The following is a 23,201-nucleotide window of genomic DNA, read 5'->3' on the forward strand; positions in this document are numbered from 1 at the left end:
AACAGATGAAGATGTTATATTTGAGAACAGAGATAACTAGGATAGCTGCGAAATAAAGGAATGCATAATGCTATATTTTTGGCCTGCTTGCCCCAAGTACGGATTATAAAAATACATTGTTATTGAGCCTTGAGATCAACTCAATACAACAATGCACACAATTGAGCAAATGTTTTTGGCAACACTGCTTGGTCCCTGGCGGTATCAGAAAAAGAACGCATGCGCATCAATGCTGTGATATGGAAATGTTGCCATTATAGTATTTTTTTTATGGAAAGAATCGCAAGAACTTTCAGCGATACTAAACAGGGTACCAAAACAATAATTGTGCGTTGTCCATGTGCATTCTAATAGAACACTTAACTGAAAGTAAAGAACTCGCAGGACGGACTAGAAAGATCCAATTATGAGTAACTATGGAAAAATACTAAGAGGTATCTGCACAAGTAAGCAAGTATCGAGATTCCACTTTTGATTAGTCTTGGAAGTATGAAAGTTTTAGCACCAATTCCATCACTAGACTAGAAATACTGACAACCAACTACGAACTTTAACCGACTCCAACTCGACCATCAGTTTCGCCAAGATTTCATTTGCACAAATTGATAGCAGGTTGCAAATCATATGATCGTCAAATAGCATAGAGCTAATTATTTACAGGAATGGTCAAGCAATAAGTTTGCCTACTAAAACATAGTAAAACGGAAAGTGAAGCGCTAATTACGCAAAACGATGGCCAGTCGATTGGTTTTCTTAGTCCCAAGACTCATCATCATCAGCAGCAGCAGTTGAAATAGCTGCAGGAGCGACCATACCAGAACCTTGCTCATCCCAGCCCCCTCGATCACCACCCCCTCGATCACCGCCACCTCTCCTCTAAAAGATGATGAAAATAGATGGCTAGAATGCTATTAATAGGAAATAAGAAAAGTGACCTACTCATCTTTCATGTACAAAATATTGATTCAGAAAAGCCCGTATCAATAACTCAAAAAAGATATACTGAGAAAATGTTGCCACCAACCGCTCGATTGTCTCTACCACCAAAGTTGTCGCCACCACCTCCCGAATATCCTCTATCAGCAGCCTTATCCAAAAAGTCGGGTACCGTCTGGTGTGCCTGAAATAGGAACATATCCACACATCAAACGACTAGATCATTAATTAAGAAAGTCGACATTCTTTGCAGCATAACCTACTCACATGAATGTTTCTCCACATAAATTATGTGAAAATCTCATATTTTATATAAATGTCCATATTGCTAGACTAGATTAAAGGAACACCTAGTTCTCCATTTTTCCTTCACGAATTGCCCATCAACACTAGAGATCTAATAAAATACAAAACAATATATTGTGAATCCTCGACATATTGCGACAAACATTCTCATAAAAAATACATCGCATTTCGTTCGAATCATTTTAGACGTCAAAAAATAAGGACGAATGCTTCAAATAATTACATATAATATTAAAACAAAGATTATAAATTATACGTAAAAACGTATACCCTTTATACACAATTCTACGCATACACAAATTATACGTAAAAATTCCATGGAGGTTTGATAATGTAGGTTCAGTGATAGAGTGACTGATAAAAAATAGTTCAACTTATTTTAGCTTACACTAAATGTAGTTTAGGTTCACCAAATATGTTGTTTATTAAATTTCGCCAAGGTTTTCTACTTTCACTTACAACCTCTCAAGAAATTTTAAGCATCACATGTTGGGAGGCAATTTTTATTAATTTTAACATCTGACAAATAATTGGTCTGTAACTTGTTTGCACCCGACTGAATTCCAGACGATTAGCCCCAAATACCGCTCATTTTTCAGAAAGTTGCCATAATTCAAATTACTACTACAAAAGACAAACTTGGGATAATTTATTCATTCAAAATTCAAAAAAACCAGCCAGTCTATCAAATGATATTACATTCATATAGACAACTCATATCCCTTTCATGTAGATCCGTGCCTCAAAGGTAGTTTCAGAAAACTTCAGATTTTGAAAAAATTGTTATTTGCTGAAACAAAGTTAGACTTGCACCATAAAAATTGCAACATAAACAAAGCTGGACTAAAATTACTTAAAATTATGAAACTCTAATTTCGATCGTTTCCTCGCGAGTAACATCATTCAAACCAAAACATAGCTAATCTACATGCCAACATAACTCAAATAAACTGTCATAAACATGTTTCAAATAATAAAAATATGTTCAATAATTTTGTTCTTGACTTTTCAGACTCCATAGACAGCTCTAAGAATCAATATGATCCTATCAAAAGTGAATGATCACTTTAGGCTGACTGCAGAAAAAAAGTGCATTTTTGTTCGACCATAACGGTTCAAATTGGCAGAATTGAAAAATAAACACTTTGAAACATTTGATTTATGCAGCCTTTCAATGTCTTACCACTCCTGAATCTGCATATTTACTGCTGGAGTTGAAAAAATTGATCGCGAATGATAAAATTTAAAGCCACCGCAATGACTTCCAGTTTAGGTAGACATCGGCATCATTAAGTATTTGGGCTATAACTTTTGCCACATATATCATTGAGGCAAATTGTAAGTTTTTCTGATTGGCCAGAAATTTTTGTTTCAAACTAATAAAAAGTTTTCTTCTAAAACTTAAAAATAACTACATTGAATAGGTAAATTTCCAAGGCGAGATAACTCGCGTTGGGTGCCTAACTACAATAAATTTCGCGAGTTAACTCGCGAATGAGTTAAGAATAAATTAATATTCGACTGTACTGAGGTAGTTCCTTCAGTGCCATTATGCACGATAACTACCATCTTATTACTAAATGACCAATTTAATTACTTCATGTTTTGCAAGCTCTGCACAAACTAAAGCTAAATATGTGAATGTGTCAGATGTAGTACGCAATTAAACTATCGTTTTCGACCTACCTCGACCAAACTTAGATTGACACCCGTAAACCATTCCAAAGAAGTTCAACGCAAAAATTGAAGGTAGATTAAAATTCTCTGTTTAAGCAGTCACTAAGTTTATTTTTGTCATGTGAAGCAATATGAGATAGTTGCTGCCAAACAATTACATGTTAACAAATGAAATACAAAACATTCAGCAATGCTAACAAAAGACTTTTTTGTCTCAAAATGCACTTTTGAAACGACAATGGCAATTTTTAATACAAAAACAAACAAACAAACGAATGCTTCATTACCTCAATAAAAAACTTCACATATTAGGCATTACAACTTAAAATATGTACCTGTCCTCTCTCTTTATGGCTGATTTGTTTGGGGCAGGCCACCAACCTGACTTCATTTGTTAAAGGTTGACTTGCAACAAAATTCACATTACAGTTATTTGGTATCAAAAGATTCACCATGTCTTACTCTGTTGTGTTGTAGGTGTCAAATACGTGGAAATGTGATTACAAGCTCTTAAAAGCTCAAAAACGAACAGTTAATCGCAGCCACACGAGACAGCCGTAGTTTGGATTCGCTTTCCAAAATGGCTCAAATGGGCCGTAGTTGTTACAGGATGGTTTCTGTTTACACTTACATGCAACCTTATTCGTCGAAATATTTTCACAAATGTACTTCACGCATTCAATAAAACCATGTCTATTGTTCTTACGCGTCTGTTTTATTGTCATTGTAATGCTGTCACTTTTAGCACTGATATCTTATAACTTACCGTAAAAAATCGTTAAACTTTTTAACCTTACTTCGAAGGAGTATATATCATTGTCTGATAATCATGACGAGCCTGTTGGTTACCTGTGATAATCGAAAAGAGCTGCAAAAATTATTAGCGAAGTATTGGGTCACGTGATCAGATTACGACTTGACGATTGAATAATGCCGAAAGAAAACTGTAAAGTAGCGAGCATCTATATTTGATACGGGGTCTTCAGTAAAACCCGAAGTGCTTGTCATAAACTAGTGCTACGATAAGTTTTATATTAAGCTTTTTATTGGCCTTTCAATTCACGTGAGAACATCACGTGACAAGACGATAACCAAACTGTAATGAATACGTCAGAGAAATAAAGAGATTCCAATCTACGACGGCTTTTCGTTTTTTTGCTTTTAAGAGCTTGTAATCACATTTCCACATGTTTGGCACCTACAACACAACAGAGTAAGACATGGTGAATCTTTTGATACCAAATAACTGAAATGTGAATCTTGTTGCAAGTCAACCTTCAAGATGGCTAGCCTCAAGTTAATACAGCTAACACATGGTACTTCAGACTTCTCTGCCTCAGATTTTTCATTTTGGAAGAAGTACCATTACTTTGAATTTATTTACCCATCCAACATGTCACCTATGGCAGCAAAAACTAGCTTTCGCTATGCAATAGAGGATGAGTTATGAGCCTCGATCCATTGAAAACCCAGAGTTGATAACGGCTATGGCGTCATTAAATGCTATGCTACAAGTTTATAAGTTATACAATATTTATCACATGTTACAAATATATTCAAAAACAAGCGACAAAAACAAACAATGTTTATAATAATTCTATAAACCGAAATAAAAACTTAAAAAAATTTATTTAGCATCGTTAGTTTCTTAGCCTCCGCTACGATCTAATTGTTGCTTCGATTTTGACACACTTCAGCTTGTTCATGTTGTTCAATATCTTAACGGCCTTTTGCCCCAAAATATTTCTCTTCGTTGCTGAGCCAGTTGATATCAGCGTCCACAAGAACTTTTTTAGCATAGCAAAAATGTTTGTCTAGCCTTTGGGAATACTTTTTACATAAAGAAAGAGAAGCTTGTATAGCTTGCACATGCGTGTTAATCACAAATTTTAGACTTAAAATAGTAGTACATAATGGGTCATGATTATTCAAGCCGATAATTAGTTGTTATATAGCAAATTTTTAAATAAACAAAAGCATTTTAAAAGAACCTATCGAAAAGTGAACCTAGTTGAGTATTTTCAATGTCTAGACTTTTTCGATGTATGGACACGGCCAGTCTATATTAGTCCGAAAAGCCGAAGATCAACCGAGGGTCAACCGTTGTCGAAATAAAAAGTAGTAGAACCAAAAGACTATGGGCTTTAATTAAGAGCGTGTTGACAGCTGCAATACATAAATGAGCATCGCACTACCCGGCTAGGGCAGGCATTAAATGACAATAAACAAATGGTAATCGTAACTTACAGCAGCAAGGCAACGGACTAGATGTCTGGCTACATCAGCATTGTTGTCTGCATCGAAGAAACTTGTGGCCTTTCCAAGATTGCCACATCGACCAGTTCTTCCTATGCGATGGACATATTCATCGATATCCTTAGGGAGATCAAAATTTATTACATGATCTACTCCTGGGATGTCCAGTCCACGAGCAGCTACTGATGTGGCGACTAACACTGGAGCCACCCCGGATTTGAAATCCCTCAGAGCTTGCTCTCTTTCCCGTTGTAAGCGATCTCTATAAAGATGATAATCTACTATGAAACCGTTAGTGATATGGCGTGAGATTACAGTCCACGTCCTGGTGTCCATTGTTATAATGGAAGTCTCAAAAGCTAAACAATGGTACAATAGTAGAATGTTATTATCAATATATAAAATTAATGCCTTTTTCGTATGATGCAGCTACACAACAGCAATAATGATCAATGTTGTAGAGTTAAATATTTTTCCCTCTCTTGATACAAAACATTTTTCACCATACGATATCAACAAAACTTCTCTCGAAATTCTAATTTGCCAGTCAGTGTGGTCATTACGTTGGAACAACAAATATGCCGATATGCTGTTCACCCAAACCTCTCCAACAACAAATTAAAAATATATATTGCTTGATTTTGTTCAGCGTTTTTACTTATTAGTTATTGTAAAAACACGGAAAAAGATTTTTAGCTCATGAAAAATTCAAGTTTAGTAAAATAGTTAAAAACACATACTAAAACTTAGCCTCAAGTATGTGTTTAATAAGCTGAATTCGTTGAAGTTAAATTCAACGTTTATGTTATACGTCTGTCTTGAAGGTAAAAACTCCGCACAATACGTACTGCACGTAGTACATTGTAACGTTACATTTGATTGCAGATCATAACCACTAAATACACTACAGTTATTGCAGGTAACTATATTTACTAAGGTTAACATATTATTTTGTTACTGATATTTATTATGTACAATGTGTATATAAAATTTCGATGATTTTTACATTTTGTGAAAATGGTGTTTGCATTAGATATTTACTATGGGTTTCTATACCTCTATATACGAAAGTTTTGCCTTACGATGCCAGCACTGAAATGAATTAAAATCGTATGGTGAAGGTCCACTCTACTTTTTATCAGCCCATCTACTTTCACACCCTCCCAAGCTGGTCTCCTGAACCGTCATGCCTACGCCTCAATTTGCTTGTCTCAACATGACGACAAAGCGATAACAAAAGTATTTTATTGATTGTCTTATTTAATTTCTTACGTATAATGTAGTTTTGTAGACTTACTTTTTCAAATATGGATCATGCGTTTTAATACAACCTATGATTACCTGAACTATAATTAAGTTTTTGAGCTACGGAATGAATTAAACGAATTGGCAAGTGTCTGTACAAGTATATCTACTTCAACATACATATATAAAGCAAGTATCAGAACAGACGGACGTTGTATGTCGAGGATTGGCAGTACTAATAAGATAGCAAATGCAAGGGAAAGACATGTATCTGAACTAACCCATGAATACTAGTTGTTGCAAACTCTGACTGACTCAGCATAGAGGCCAAGAAATCAGCATTCCTCTTCTGTTCCACGAAGACCAGGGTTCTCTGGTTAGGATGTTCCCTCAGTATCTCAAGGAGCTTATCATTTTTCTCGTACCTTTCGACTTCGATTATCGTCTGTGCAACGTCTGTATTGGCCCCTCCCACGACACCAACCGTCAAAAAGAGGTAGTCATTTAGGAACTCACTAGCAAGCTTTTGGATTTCAACGGGAAATGTTGCAGAAAACATAAGTGTCTGACGAGAAGTCTTTTCAGGCATTCCCATCGTTTCTACGAGCCTTCTCACATCTGGTTCAAATCCCATGTCAAGCATTCTGTCAGCTTCGTCCAAAATAAGATACTGAATCTTGCCAAGGCCAATCTAGAAGCATACTCACACGTTATCACATAATATATTCTCGGTATGATGAACACCCACATATAACAAAACACTAATGTCTATAAAAAAATTCTGTTTAACAACATGGTGGGCTAAACATCGATGAAAAGCAGAATTGTTTAGCCAACACATCGGCAATGCTTTGTCAATGTGTCATCTTGAAATGAACACATGTTCATCTATTTCGATAGAGATTAAATCAACACATCTGTGATTGGCTGAAATAGTTTACTATTACAATCTCAATCCAATTTTATTGATTTTCAATGCGCGCTAGTTGTGTCCAAAATGGGCCTCCTAATGAAGATGACAAAACAACAGGACTTCACGTAAAAATTACAGTCAAACCTCTACATACGAGTGACCCAAATTGCGAGAAACTCGAAATAAAAGGTGGCCTTTGAGCAAATTTCTTCCTTGAGATTTCGAGTAATCTTTGAGATACAAGCTGGCTCTAGATGGCCACTATTTATACCCTACAGGATGAAAATATTCGTTGGTTGAAAAAATTCGCGATTTTGCGAACAATCATTTCCGCGAATTATCAAATTCCGTGAATAATTAGTTCTATTTTTAATCACAAGGGAGAATAACTACTGCATCAAATTAAAAACTAGTCGCTAGGCTAGTTTTTAATATAAATACTAAACGTAGTTGAGTTCCAAAACATTTTTAAAATCATTGCCTGGGATTTGAGCAAACACCATTGCCAATGCATCACATTTATTTACAAAATTATTCAAGGTTGTCACAAGATATGCAGAATGGCGTCATCGCAAAAATAGCCGCTACGCAGAAGTACTAAACATAGCCGAGTTCCAAAACTTTTTTTAAATCATCGCCGGGCTTCGAGTTTTATTGCCATTGCATCAAACTTTACAAAATTATTCAAGATTTTTACAAGTTATTCGGCATGGCTTCGTCATCGCAAAAAAATCTCTCTTAGTCTTTTTACATTGAAATCAACTCCATCAATCTCTAATACCGAAGTTGAGGACGATCATGATTCTGATCTGGATATTATGGTATGTATTTGATTTGCAGTGCAGATACGTTTTTCCATAATTAACTGCATTAGTTGATTCTTTTGTTTAAAAACTGATCACTTTCATTAAATACTTCAGCTCTTGTTTTTGTACTTCTGTAACACTTATTAATATTTTTTCTTTTTTTGTGTTTACTGCAGATTGAGAATGAAACAACCTACTCCGATCACGAAAACTAGAGACAAGTAGTAGGCTAATATTCATCAAGGCAGGAATATTGGCAGAGAAGCAACCAGTCAACCTAGACCCCCTTCATCGACAACATCTCTTTGATATCGCTGCAGCAAACATGATTAAATTATATATTTTATTTCATCTATAGATACAATTTATTACAAACTTGAGTGTACAATTAAAATATTTCAAATACAAATAAAATTTTACAAACAATGAATGGAGTAAATATAAACAGTTTAGTTCATATGGCGGTTGTCTAGCAATAAAATTAAACTGGTACTCTTGATAAGTGAATACTAGCGTGTAATGGTGCTCTCTGACTAGTTATTTTGGTAATAGCAGCTCTGTCGCTGTCACTGTCTTGGGTAGATGTTAAAGGCGATTGTTTCACTACTACATGACTGGTAAGGAAGTTATCATCAGAACTCTCCTCGTGGCTTACTATTGCAAAGTTCTGCCGGTTGGCCAAAGATTTGTGCTCGTAAAGGCATTTTGTTTCTTTTTAAAACAGATATATTCTTCTCGTTAGCAGCTGCGGTCATTTCTACCGCAATTTCAAGACCTCCCTGAATGATTGGTGATCTTCTAAGAATGACATCTAGCACCCTTGCAATCATTGTGCTTCTGTGTATGATGAAAAATCTCTCTCGCACACTAAAACAAATAATGAAGCGGTAGGGATGGAAAAAATAAATATTGCGATTTACCAAAGTAAAATTCAACTAATTTAGTAAATGTGAAAAACTCATTACTTACCACAAATTGTTGGTTCAACAAAGGCTTCGCTTCCAAATCTATGAATATTCATGAAAACCTCTGAACACAGCAAAAAATTTATAGCTTAGCACGGTCGACCCGTACGTTTAGTTGTAAGCTAAATAGAAAACGAAACACACAATGTGCACATGCGTAGGGTTAACTCTATTGCTAGACTTTTCATAGAGAGTGACAGTTTTCAGCCGTGAATAAATTAGTCCGCGAATATGCATGAAATGGCAATTTTCGCGAAATATAACTCCGCGAATAAATTCATCCTGTAGGGTATGTGGTCCAGGTATGTGTAACCTTGAGCCATGTTATGTCCAAAGGTTGGTTTTTATGACTCATCATTATGGAGTAATGCATCATTACTTCATCAGTAAGTAATGAGTAATCGGAGTAATGAACAGCCTACTAGCCGCTAGTAGCCTACTAGCATTCTACTGGCTAGGCAGTCGCCATTAGAGTTGCCCCGATTTCAATATCGGAATCGGTGCCGATATGGGTGTCAAGTATCTGAATCGGTATCAGCCGATCTTTTCTTAAAAAATCGGAAACTTCAGATACTTTTTGCAGATCAACTATTTAGCAGAAAACCGTATTTTAGCCTGCTACACCAATAAAAAATCAACAGCTGCAAATTCCTTACTTTTACCTAATGAATTCCAGGCCTGTCACACAATCTATTTCATGTCTATAGCACGATAAACATCAACACGGCTGAGGAATCTTTTGGCTTTAGTCAGGACGTAATCACCAAGTGCGGTATTTCCCAATTACAGCGATATGATTTATTGCAGCCAATCACGAACAAGAGACCCAATGATGGGAAACAAGAATGCGGTGTAATATTTCAATGTACTAGCATTACGAAAGTAATTTGAGCAGTCAAGGCGTAAAGTTATCTATCTCTATTGATCCTCATGATATGATGTATCGTTTGCATCGCGTAAAATAACCTCAGTGGCTTATCAGTATTTAGCCTGTCCTCCATCATCTGTGACAAGTGAATCATTCTTCACTACGACTGGCTACATCGCTAGTGATGGAAGATAAGGACGTCTCACTGAGATAATTGAATCACTAACGGTAATATAGAGAGACATTTATTTGCTCTAAACTTGTACAGATGCATCAGTTCAGCAGTAAAAGACACTTCATTATCACAGAGAAAGCTGTACCACTAACAGTAATTACCATTATTAATAGCAGATTACAAGAAACATGGACTGTTTTGTTACTAGATGCACGGTATGGCAGTATGTGAATATATACACATGTATATCTTTTTTCCATAAATACAAACAAATAAATCAATATTTATATTTTCTTTGCATTATATTTGTATAATAAAATTAACAATTATTTATGCAACACAAAAGATCTGAATCGGATTATTTTTCAATAAGAATCGGTATATCGGAACGGTATCTGAATCGGCTGGTGAAATTAGAATCGGGGCATCTTTAGTCGCCATACCTTATATCTATTAACTCTGACACAAAACAATAGAAAATTTAGCTTCAGGTTTAAGGGTATGTTTAGTGAACTAAATTAATTCAGGTTAAAGTCAAAGTTTCTTGTACTGAGCGTCACCAAAGTTTAGGGTACCAAACGTGTTGCTGTCAAGTCTCTATCAGACCCGTATCTACTAACTGGCCCCTACGACAGTCTCAAAGGTAAAACCTTGCAGTAGCGTACATAGTAATGTTACATTTTATTTCATATTTTAGCGACTAAGTACGTATTGGTTACTCTTTTAGTGTAGGCAATAAATTATAACAACTACAGAATGTTTGTAGCTTACCTTCTGCCTGTTAATGAAATCAAGAAGTCTTCCAGGTGTGGCAATTATGATATGAGCTCCTTTAGAGAGATCATTGAGTTGATGCATGGTTGAAGTGCCACCATAAAGACGCACACAGCGCACAATTGTGCCGAAAGAAAACTTCCTGCACTCGTTGTATATCTGTATGACTAACTCGCGTGTGGGCGCGATAACTAATGCCTGAGGCTCCTGGATTGGTGAGTACTGGCTGGACTCTAGGCCTTTTTGAATCAATCCATGCAAAGCAGGCAATAAGAAGGCAGCCTAAAAACACAATCAAAATTGAAAACCAAAGTACAGGTACGCATAGACTTAAGGCAACGCAAGCGAGCGTTGTAAATTAGTGTGAATACTTTACCAAAATGATCAGGTTGTGATCAGTAAAAAGGTCTCTAATCTACAGCTTATCGATCTAACTCTGTTTAGAATAAAAACAATAAAATAACCTCTTTTATGATGTAGGTGTATAACGACTGAGGCTGCAGTAAAACTTGTTCAACATGCACTAACCGTCTTGCCAGAACCTGTCTGGGCACAACCCATCAAATCTCTCCCTGCCATTATTGCTGGTATAGCATACTTCTGTATTGGAGTAGGCTTGAAATATTTGGCTTTCCTCACATTGCTCTCGATCGTTTCAGATAAACCGGTATCAGAAAAGTTGAATATTGGTTTGGTGGGATTGTTTCCAGTGAGCTCAACAGGTATATTGTCATATTTGTCAAAGTTTATACCAACTTGGATTGAACTAAACATAGTCTCTTCATTTTCGGTATCCTCGGGAGGAACGTAGTTTTCACTTTGCGGTTTCCCTACAGACAAAATAATAGAAAACATAATTTGGAAAGCTCAATAGAAAGTGCTGATTTAACATTGAATTAATGCTCCCCTTTGGGCATTAATAATATTTGTAGCCTTTGTTAAAATTTAGAAATAGATAATGCTGTTAAGACAGCCCTTTTGGCTGGAAGCAAATCTGATTCATGTTTAGCCATAGATATAATAAACCTACAGTGGAACTTCGGTTCTCGAACACGATCCATTCCAGAAGGTTGTTCGAAAACCGAGTTGTTTGAGATCCGAAACAAGTTTTTCCATTAGTATTAATGTATGTAAATTTTAATCCGTTCAAACTTCCAAGTCAATTTAACAACTTCGGTGAAGTATTTTTTAACATTTTCCACCATAAACTGTACTGTATACTGCATACTATAAATAAAAATGGGTAGATATAGATTGTTTAATTTTAATAAGAGGTTGTCTATCTATGATGATGAAAAAAGAAAACAAAAAGTAAATATTTCGTATGCTTTGCTCTTAAAACATCGAAAACATTAAAGGTTATGATACAATACCAAATATTGCAGAAATTGATAATGAAACAGCAAAAAAATGTCACAGATCAGTTACATCAAAAATCATGTGTAAAAGAAAATAGAAACATCAATGGCATGTTTACTTCACATCTTTGAAGAAGAATCCTCATCCAAAACAAGTTAAGGTAACTCGACTGGAGGAGTTGTGTCCCTAGAAAATCTCTTTGGTAGAGGCGACATCCCCCCAGATGGCTTCTTTTTGTAAAAAATTTATGACGCGAACTTCTCTCTTTGAGAACCTTCCGTAAGTGACTCATAATGATGTCGTTAAACGTATAAACATGCTATTTCCGGAGCTGTTCCTAACGTTTAATTCAAATGCACATGTTCCGGTTTGGTCGAGAACCAAATTTATAGTAAAGATCCGAAACAAACAAATCTCAAATTTTTTGGTCGAAAACCGAGTTGGTCGAGAACCGAAGCGTTCGAGAACTGTAGCGTTCCACTGTATATTACATATATTTATTATATCCATGTGTGTAGCTGGCCAATTTGTGTCAAAAGGGAAGCAATCTTTATACCATTTTTTTATGATGGATTCGATTGCGTTGCTTATTTGTATGTGCTAATATAAAAAGGTATGTGAGACAATTATATCATGAGCAAAATGATATTAAATAACATACTGGTATACTACTTGCGAGTTATTGAGCTTTCTATACATAAACTTACATATTTTTTAAAATAAGTCATAGGCTACCTCAAATATGATGCTTTTTCGAAGCCTGAAATTTATTTGCTAAATCGTGATGAGCATTCACAACTTTCATCAAACTAGTGTTCAAATTATTGGTATAACTCGGCTAGTAGTATCAAATGATTTTCAGCATCATTTCAAGCAAATGGCAGCATCCACAAAAGTGCAAATATATAATAATGAATGTTATTCAATATGGAATAGATTTCATTGTTGAATATTGAGACAGTTATTTTACTATTGAAACTAGCAATATCCCCAATAATGACCAGGTAATGGCTAGGATATTTATGACAAAAATGACATATGGTTTGCGGCTAATGATAGTGAGCCAGTCTTATGTACAAGAACACACACCGACAGTTGTGGACAGACCTTTGTAACAAAACGATTGACTCAAAGTGGTGGTAAAGCCCTGCATGCATATCCACAACCAATGATCTAATGAATGGCCATCACCCTTGGAGTAGTTATCATAGAATCATAGATTAATACAATCATACAAGAACTATGAGCCAAAATTTCTTTTCTTGACATGTCTGAAGAATGCATCTTTAGATGACATAATTTGATGATGGTGTGTGTGTAGTAGTCAGAAAACCAAACGACAAAAATAGCTCACAAATTTAAATGAATACATGTAATTTTTTGACTCATTGAACATCAGTTGAATATAGACTAGCAAAATGGCTGTGCCAGATGATGCTTATGGAGACTATACCAAGCCATGAACATTTACCTTCATTTTGAGGACAATCTTTAGAGAAATGTCCCTCAGTATTGCATGTTCTACATGCGCCTTGGGGTTTCCTTGGATTAGGGCACTCTCGTGCAAAATGGCCTGATTCCCCACAATTTCGACAGCCATCTCCACCTTTTTTTGGCTCAGGACATTCTCGAGCAAAGTGGCCATCCTGACCACAATTTCGGCAACCTGAGCTACCACCTGAAAAATTTATTTTAACATAACCAAGACACTTACTATGTGGTTCCCTAAAATATTGATGTGTAACTGTTAAGCAAGCATCATGGAAATTAAATGGCACACACAAAAATTTCAATAAAAAATCTCCTGATCACATTAAAAGTTGATGCTAGCGCAGAAATGCAAAAGAAATTACTGTGTAGTGCGGCCTGACGTTCACATATGGCCAAAAGCCATGTGGTGCCTCTTTAAAAGACTTAATACAAAGCATGTCTGATTAGTGAGTAGTTAATCAATTAGCCTATTACGCCTGTGCTTAAACGAGAGGAAACAACAATCTGCATGCATTGAGCCAATAGAAAGCATGTTCACAGCCAATCCTGAGTGTAGTTTTGCTTTGCGCAAACCTTTTTATCACAATTTATTGCTAGCAAAGCCAAGCTGTGATAGAGCAGTCGTATACCAAGGTTTCACCCATTGTAGATCAATTTGGTTTTGATGATTTTTTATTTAATAGTACTACTGGGGTGATTATTTTATTTATATAGTAGCTAGCTGTCCAACCCGGCATTGCCCGGGTAATGAAAGTCTTTGGACAGAAACTTTATTTGTATTTAACAGATAACAGCATTTGCCATTCTAACTTACAAACTATATATCATGAGAAGTGTTGTGTAATTGAAATAAATTAAGAGAGAAAATAAAAACAACTGTAAAGGTTTTCAAACTTTGTCAAAGAACTGTAACTTTCAAACTTGATATCATGAGGAAAATGGTTTGTGCAGGTTAAATAAATTTAAAAAGATGAAACGACTCAAAGGGTTTAAATGTAAATGTGAAATAATTAGAAAGCAATAGCTAAATTAAAGGGGTGGTCACGCGAGAGCCGAAACAAACTAAACGACGCAAACTGTAAATTGTAAACTGTTCGGCCGAGGACATTTTTGGCCGAAATGAACCATTTCGGTCTTGCTCGTAATTTCGTGGCCGAACCCCTGCTCTTATTGGCTGGTTAAAATTCTAGCGAGCGTCACATTTTTCCTTGCATGTGTGAGCAAAGTTAAAAAAGAAATGAGGCAATTTTTTCATTTCGTTAATTAAACAACATGAAGCAATTTACGACAAGGATTACCCGGAGTACCTCAAAAAAGATGGCGTCATTTACAATATTTGGTCCTTCATTTCGAATAAAATGAGAGCACAAAACTATATGGAATTCGTTGGTAAATAAGTGAAATAATTAAAAGACGTCATCCAGTGCCATATGATGATATATTGTAAAAGGATTTTGCCGGGCTTTACTCAGGCACAATGTAGCCTGTGATAGTGTTGCATAAATGTGAGAAAATGTGTCTGGTTTTCTTTCGTGTAGAATAGAAGTAGATACGTAAAAGTAATGCTTCACTCATCCTGATGAAGAATCGTTGACTGATTTATTTATGTAAAACCACAGTACTATAATAAAGACTGTTTTTGTTTGTTATGTACTGAGCATAGAAAAATATTCATATGTTAACAAAAATATAATTTTGTTCATGGGAAGGGTTGGAAAAATCTATGTATCAAGTGATTTGTTTTGAGCAGCTGAAAATCTTCTGATAAATCTGCTGCGTAGTTATAATTAATAATTGTTCCTCAAAGCTTTATTTGTTTACAATAGAAATATTTAGCTCAAATACATAAAAACTACCAATGAAACAGTGTCCTGTCTCCATGCGTCTGGTATCTAGTAAGTGAAGCGAGTTCGATGCCGTGTGACATGTGACTTAGGCGAACCGAAACAACCTCCCAACCTAAGTCGGTTCGGCTATCGTGTGACCACGGCTTAAGTCTGTTTTGCTCCGATTACAGTAAGAGATGATTCGGTAATGATACAACTAATACCAGTGAATAAACAAATTAAAAACCTGAATATGTTGATTTAATAATAACAAGTCTTGCATAGAAGTGTGTGTATAAAACAGGTTACTGTTTTATACACACATTTATATACACCAGAAGCTATCCATCAAAACTCTGAATACATCGGATACCAGTAAATGTAAAAATGAGATATCATACTGTCTTTGTCTGACCGTGCGGTGAGAGAATGTAGAGGCCATTCCTACGAAGATAATACAATTGTCCACGTGAAAAGTATTGACCTTCACCGCGCTTTAGCAACTGAACTTTACGCAAAGCCAAAAATAAGTTCACAAAAACGCATTGTATTTTCATAGTTAATAGAATTCATAGTTTCAAATAATATGTCATTTAGTGTGTGCATACGTTATATGATAATGTCTTTGATCAATATGCCTTGCGTACCTCAGTGGTGGAGCTTGTGGTTATAAAACGAGTTCAAATTAATCAGGACGCGAATTTTAAATCCAAGATTTTAATAGCCATAGCTGGACATACACAATGACAGATACACGAATATAAAAAAACACAGAGAAACGTTGAGAAATATATATACAGTCAAACATGGATAACTCGAACGTCACGGGACCGAGCGAAAGTGTTCGAGTTATCAGAGCGTTCAAGTTATCAGAGCACTGTTACAAGTCCATGTATTTATTTATTAGTAGATACATGTACATATACAAACTATAATATAAATCAAAAGCATAAATGGCTTGTTTCAAATTAAATGCTTCTAATGTTAAGTTTAAAACTTTTTTATTAAATAGTAGAGCTTTTTCTATCACTTGAGATTGGTTTGTTGTTTTAGGTGGTGTTATTGCCAGGACGTTTTTTAGATTAAAATTGACAAAACTTGATTGTTGTTGCAATGCTCAGAAGAAAAGACATCTTTTTCTTTTGAGCGTTTTAACCAAGATCAATTTTGCTGATTTTTCTTTAAGTTTATGCGAAGGTTATCTCACTTTTCCTTGCTTCCGAAGGGCAATCGCTAAGCGGATGTTTGGTAAAAATCAAATTTTACCAAACCTTTAGAAAAGTCGTTGACAAAAATATTTTGCCTATGGTGGTAATAACGACGCCTATGAATTACGAAATGTTGAAGTTTACCTCTATGGCTTGGAATAAAGTGATTTTCTAAAGCGTTATCAACCGTTTCGGTAGCCGTTGGGCAAAAAATTGTTCGAGTTAACAGAGTTGAGGTCGAGTTATCTAAAGCAAATTATCATTACGTGGGAACGGACCAAAGAAACCGTTCGAGTTAACCATGTGTTCGAGCTATCCGAGGGCGAGTTATCCATGTTTGACTGTATATGCTTGGACAATGCTGTGAGCTGTAATAATATAGATAACTCGTCCAACTCAGACATGCTCATGGAAGTAGCGGAGACGACCAAAAAAGTGTCCGAGCTCATCCTGCAATACATTTGTGGAATCGTTATATAACATCAGTTGATGCCAAAATTTTTTGCTGATCAATCTGGTATAAAAATATTTTGTTGTAGACCTTTTAGCTTAAGCGTTATGACAATTTATATGTGCCCTTGTCAAATAGGTGTAACTGATTATGTAATTATGTCCCAGTAAAAATAAATAATTCGGTAACATCACATTTATCAGTTTATCACATTATGCACGGAGTAACTCAGGGTGCATGGCGACTACTACCCTCCAATGAAAAACTTTTTTGAGTTGCATCACTGAAACATTTTATATATGAACCAAACACATAAAAAAAAAATGTATAAAGTTTGTGACTTACCACCGCTGTTGAAACCACTGGTACTTCTATGGTCACCTACAATACACAAAGTAAAACAAGACGAATTAGGTCATTTTCTTTTCTTGGGTGCCATTAAACGATTGAAGATTTCACATTTGCTTTTTGGAAATGTTCGAACAAATTAGTAACAAACAAAAATTATTCAATTCTATAGTTAGACGAGTTGGGAGCTATCTTTATAGCAACCTAATGTTTCTCATATTAACCCTTTGAACCCTGGCCGTTTTTGTCAATGTGTGACAGTAACCCTGGCCAATCTCAAGTTTTTATTATCATATTAAATATATCTAAACATGCTCATAATACAATGATACTTGGTAAAACATTAGTAAAAGGTCGGGCAACCCACAGCAAATGTCATCAGACAGAAAAAAACAGTACTTAACCATTATTTGGGTTAAAACTGTAAAAGTTTGTTCGATTTTAAAAACTTGTAATAACATTCACAGGAGCATCATATCCATCAAGCACATGTTCACAATCATTTCATGACTCAAAATATACTGGAAAATTATATTTAGTATAATAAGTCTTTATTCGCATCACAATCATTTATTACCTACCAACAAAGGAGTTGTATCGACTTTTTCACGATATCGTCCTAATAACTTGGACGATTATTCAACTGTGAATCATAGAAACGGTAAAATCTGAATGGATTACACGCCATTTCACACAACAAAAGTTGTGCGAAGGCATTAGCAGTGAGACTATTATTTGACGTCACAGAAACGCTATATCATATATCATCGATAATATCCAGTTAAGCTCTGCGCAGTAGATAGGTCAAAAATTAAGAATGTTTCATCACACTATCATGCATGTACATTATAACTACTATTGCCAATGATAGGTTGCTCATATGACAATGATGAGATAACCTTTTCATTTATTTAGCTACCTTATCTTGAACCTACCGATTGTACAGATTCCCACTGCACCGGTGCCAACTTTTTCCTAGGCTTAACTCCTCTAGCATAAAAGTTTTTTTTACAAAACGCGACTGCAGTTCATGCGACCTTTCTAGTAACAACTGTATAGCATGTAGTGAAATCTGTTGCTGTTTTGTAATATAGAAGGATACTAATATAATTAAAAATAAAGAACATTCTGATCAAGTATCCTAGCTGGTATAGTAAAAGTGTACAAAGCATGAATTGAACACTGACCATGACCCAAAAGCGAGTCTACCTTAGCAAGTTACGTTTGGAGGAGTACATCGTTAGTATTGGAAAAATTGATGAAGTGCAACTCCGAATCGCTAAGATGGCAGGGTGCGCATTCGTCGTTAGAGTTTAACTCCGAATCTATTTGAAGCATGGAAACCCAGAAAATGTGAACTGGGTTTTAGTCACACAACAGCTAATAAATACATCAGGGTCTGAAAATGCTGATGATTAATGTGCGCTGCCACACCAGTAGCCAAAGAGTTAGGAGTGACACAGAAGTCTTACCACCGGTTGTGGTAGAATCTCCAAATCCTCCGCTTGAACCATCACCAAATCCACTTGCACTGCCACCAAATCCTGAACTGCTACCAAATCCACTTGCACTGCCACTAAATCCACCCGAACTGCCACCAAATCCACCCGAGCTACCTCCACCAGAACTGCCTGCACCAGCTGATGTGCTATCAAAGGTTGTACTTGATGTAGCTCCAAATCCTCCACCACCAGAGTTTCCAAAGCCGCCACTAGATCCTTCAAAGGTGCTTCCACCAGCATTATTTGATTGAGTAAACTCTCTAGACATATGACCCTCCCTTCCAAATTTACCACCGGCCTTGGGACAGTCTCGAGATATATGACCTTCTTCATTGCATTTAAAACAAGCTCGATTGCCTCCGCCACCATTAGGACATTCTCGAGACATGTGACCTTCCTGACCACATTTGAAGCAGGCTCTGTTACCACCACCACCACCTCCTCCTTGTGGACAATCTCTGGAAATGTGACCTTCCTGCCCACATTTGAAACAGGCTCTGTTGCCACCACCACCACCTCCTCCTTGTGGACAATCTCTGGACATGTGACCTTCTTTGTTGCATTTGTAACAAGTGCGATTACCTAAAACGCAAATTTTTGTTACTGAAGTTGTACTTACACGATCAGACTATATAGGACAGAAAAATGTGGCATGAGAATCTAAAATGTGAACAGATGGCCCATTATGATCAGTACTATTTGACAGGTTTGGCTTCAGATAACAATCAGGGTAGAGAATTGAACAAACCCGAGACTCAAGATTTACTATAACGCTAATCAATAAACATATATTTCACTATAGCCTCAATTAAAATTTACTGCTGTCCACATGCGATTCTAGATAGCACAGCTGCCATTACATAAGCGTGGAATTGGTGCGAAAAAAAGGTAAACATTGTAACATGCCACTGCGTCTAACATACCTGAGTAATTCGATCCAGTTTTATGACCGAACCCATCACCTGATCCAAAAGGAGTTTGAGAAGAATTAGCGTCTCCAAAACCAACATTATTAGAGGTAAATCCGCCAGTGTTTGTTTCATGACCACCTGACCTAAAATTGACAAAACAAAAAAATTAGACAAGGTCACCGAGTCAAATTGACTCATCCTTAAAATTAAGTGTACAAATAGTGAAAATTGCCACACATTTTGTGTTCAATGTTAATCATCATGAAATTGATTTGTTCACTTCCAAGCAATGAACGCATCAAATTATACTCCAAAGAACTTTTATAGGTTGACTGAAAAGAACATTATGAATTCAGGTCTAGAGACATGTTGCTTAAGAAGTTAAAAGCTGCAATAGCATGAAGCAGGCAATGCAAATGCTAACACAATGCCTTATATGTACATGTAAGTACATATAGGTGTAACTGATAGTTTGTTAGCTTATGATAACTCAACAGTTAGTTTAATTAATAAAATAAAATATGATCAAATTGTACAAATAATAAATAACATAATATTATGCTCAATGCTTAGCATACATCACATAGCTATGATGTTGGAGGACTTTACTGCAACTTACAACGCATACATATGACATGACAATAACATCCGGAAAACAAGCCTTACGATATATCGCTATGAACAGGAACAAGATAAGTTAATTTTAGAAGAATTGACAGCTGAGTGAAATTTTAATATATATATATTTGTTATTGCAGACTATAGTTAGGGACTTTGTACCTTAACGAAAAACAATGACAACGTGTCTTTGAAACAAAAAGATGGAAGCAATGTTATAACATGGCAAGTTCAGAATACAGTTAACTGTTGCCTACAACCAAAATATTAAAAGTCTCATGCATAGTAGGTTATGTAGTATCAAACATAGGCATAACCGAAGCTCTTTACAAATGCTTGAAAATTCAATATTTGTGTTGTGCTCTCTTCCGATTAGCCTACCAAAACATAAAATGAATTACTTTGTATGGTTGAGAATAGTTTGTTTTTAAGGGCACAATGGTTCCAAACCAAAGGTGAGCGAAGGTGAATAGCAGGTCAGGCTCGTCACTAAGCAAAAGTGATTGTTTTATTTAAAAACCGTCTAAAGCTATATGATGGTAAGCATAAAATATGGTTTGCATGTATCACCGGAGCAGCAACAGTAAAACATTTTGCTAAGTTTAATGAATTACAGCTTATTTTTATATGAATAAATATAGAAAAACCAAATTACATTTTTAACTGCGTAATCAGAGTGCATGCGCAACATATCAGAGTGCATGCGCAACATATCAGAGTGCATGCGCAACATATCAGAGTGCATGCGCAACATATCAGAGTGCATGCGCAACATATCAGAGTGCATGCGCAACATATCAGAGTGCATGCGCAACATATCAGAGTGCATGCGCAACATATCAGAGTGCATGCGCAACATATCAGAGTGCATGCGCAACATATCAGAGTGCATGCGCAACATATCAGAGTGCATGCGCAACATATCAGAGTGCATGCGCAACATATCAGAGTGCATGCGCAACATATCAGAGTGCGCGCGCGCAACATCTCAAAAGTGCGCGCGCGCAACATCTCAAAAGTGCGCGCGCGCAACATCTCAAAAGTGCGCGCGCGCAACATCTCAAAAGTGCGCGCGCGCAACATCTCAAAAGTGCGCGCGCTCAACATCTCAAAAGTGCGCGCGCGCAACATCTCAAAAGTGCGCGCGCGCAACATCTCAGAGTGCGCGCGCAACATCTCAGAGTGCGCGCGCAACATCTCAGAGTGCGCGCGCAACATCTCAGAGTGCGCGCGCAACATCTCAGAGTGCGCGCGCAACATCTCAGAGTGCGCGCGCAACATCTCAGAGTGCGCGCGCAACATCTCAGAGTGCGCGCGCAACATCTCAGAGTGCATGCACTGCTGAGATGTTCAGCGCACGCAGCTAGCAAAGCAAATATTCAAGTATTTCTATCAATCGATCTTAAAAATTCAGGCTAGCATGCTGTAAATAAAAAAATGCAATTCTTCGCCTACATCACATAATGGCTGGTCAAGACTTGTCGTTTTTCAAGTCGTGGCCAACACGACTACATTTTAATTTAGCCAGTTACAAAAAAGACCAATTTAATTATGCCAATGACTTTAAATCTGGTGGTTCTACATAAGCTCTCTTTAGCAATCTGGTTTTACCAGATTGTTTCACATGGATTAGTAGGGCTTTAAATTAAGTGTTATAACCTTAGAATGCAGATACGATAAATCTTCAGTATCAAACCAAACCTGAAAATCTTACAATGTAGCATTGAGTCAACTTGACCGGAGAATGCTTTTAATATCCACAATTTATGAAAAGTGTTAATCGTAAATAGTTAATAGTATTAATGCTACCTTAAACTATGCAATTATTCAAGATTTAAACTTAGGGTTAGTACAGAAGAATCTGTAGAATTCAAGTTAAATGTAATATGAGCAACAAAATCATTAACACGTTTTCTAAACTAAAAGCACTTGCATAATGCAACATTAATTCGCAAGAGACTTATGCTCACCCATTAACAGCAGCTGATGATTCATCCCAGACGTCGTCATCATTGGTGGGAGGTTTTGTGAGTCCAAAACCACCAAATCCATTACTGCCACCAGCCTCACTGGCATTAACGCTAAACTTTCCGCGACTGCAAGTTGAAGAGATTCACTCAACATTTGTGTAACGCAATGGCCTTTATTTTTTTATCGTTAAAACCTGAAACGCTAAAACTACTACTAATATCATCACAAGTTTACCGAAAATTATGTTGAACACATTAAAGGTAATAACTTACCCCATTCCGAAACCTCTTCCACGCCCAGTCATCTAAAAAATTAATATATAAGCAACTAGCACAAAATTCTATAAATCAACCCAGAAATACACGATTAATCAAAATTAGTAGATTATCAAATCGAATGCGTTCGCCATAATTGAGATTATTTAAACAAAACTTATTGTGGATGAATATTAAAATAATCAAACCTTATAAAAGCTGTTGCAATAAGGCGTTAATATTCGGGTACATACAACAGCACGTAAGAAAATGTTAACAACTACCCTCCAACGCTTTCAATAACCTTCGGAGGCGCGCTCCGACGAAAGCATGCAGATTAC

General features: G+C 36.3%; 1 protein-coding gene across 1 annotated transcript; it reads right to left on the reverse strand.

Moving 5' to 3' along the window:
* On the reverse strand, nucleotides 1-23,201 carry LOC137385791 (probable ATP-dependent RNA helicase DDX4). Its single transcript, XM_068072352.1, has 13 exons — nucleotides 23,070-23,201; nucleotides 22,879-22,910; nucleotides 22,606-22,731; nucleotides 20,030-20,160; nucleotides 19,077-19,688; nucleotides 17,602-17,637; nucleotides 13,752-13,958; nucleotides 11,450-11,751; nucleotides 10,919-11,203; nucleotides 6,702-7,111; nucleotides 5,167-5,437; nucleotides 1,025-1,120; nucleotides 1-876 (listed from the first exon to the last, which is right to left on the reverse strand). The coding sequence occupies exons 2-13, from the start codon at nucleotides 22,908-22,910 to the stop codon at nucleotides 754-756; spliced, it is 2,631 nt and encodes an 876-aa protein (XP_067928453.1). The 5' UTR covers nucleotides 23,070-23,201; the 3' UTR covers nucleotides 1-753.

Source organism: Watersipora subatra, chromosome 1 (genome assembly GCF_963576615.1).
Source record: "Watersipora subatra chromosome 1, tzWatSuba1.1, whole genome shotgun sequence".
Classification (NCBI taxonomy): domain Eukaryota; kingdom Metazoa; phylum Bryozoa; class Gymnolaemata; order Cheilostomatida; family Watersiporidae; genus Watersipora; species Watersipora subatra.

Coding starts and splice junctions, on each gene's coding strand:
- LOC137385791 (XM_068072352.1), bottom strand. CDS start 22,910: ATGACTGGGCGTGGAAGAGGTTTCGGAATGGG. Junction 20,161..22,605: donor TCATCAGCTGCTGTTAATGG/GTGAGCATAAGT, acceptor TGTCAATTTTAG/GTCAGGTGGTCATGAAACAA. Junction 11,204..11,449: donor AGACAGGTTCTGGCAAGACG/GTTAGTGCATGT, acceptor TTGTGTTTTTAG/GCTGCCTTCTTATTGCCTGC.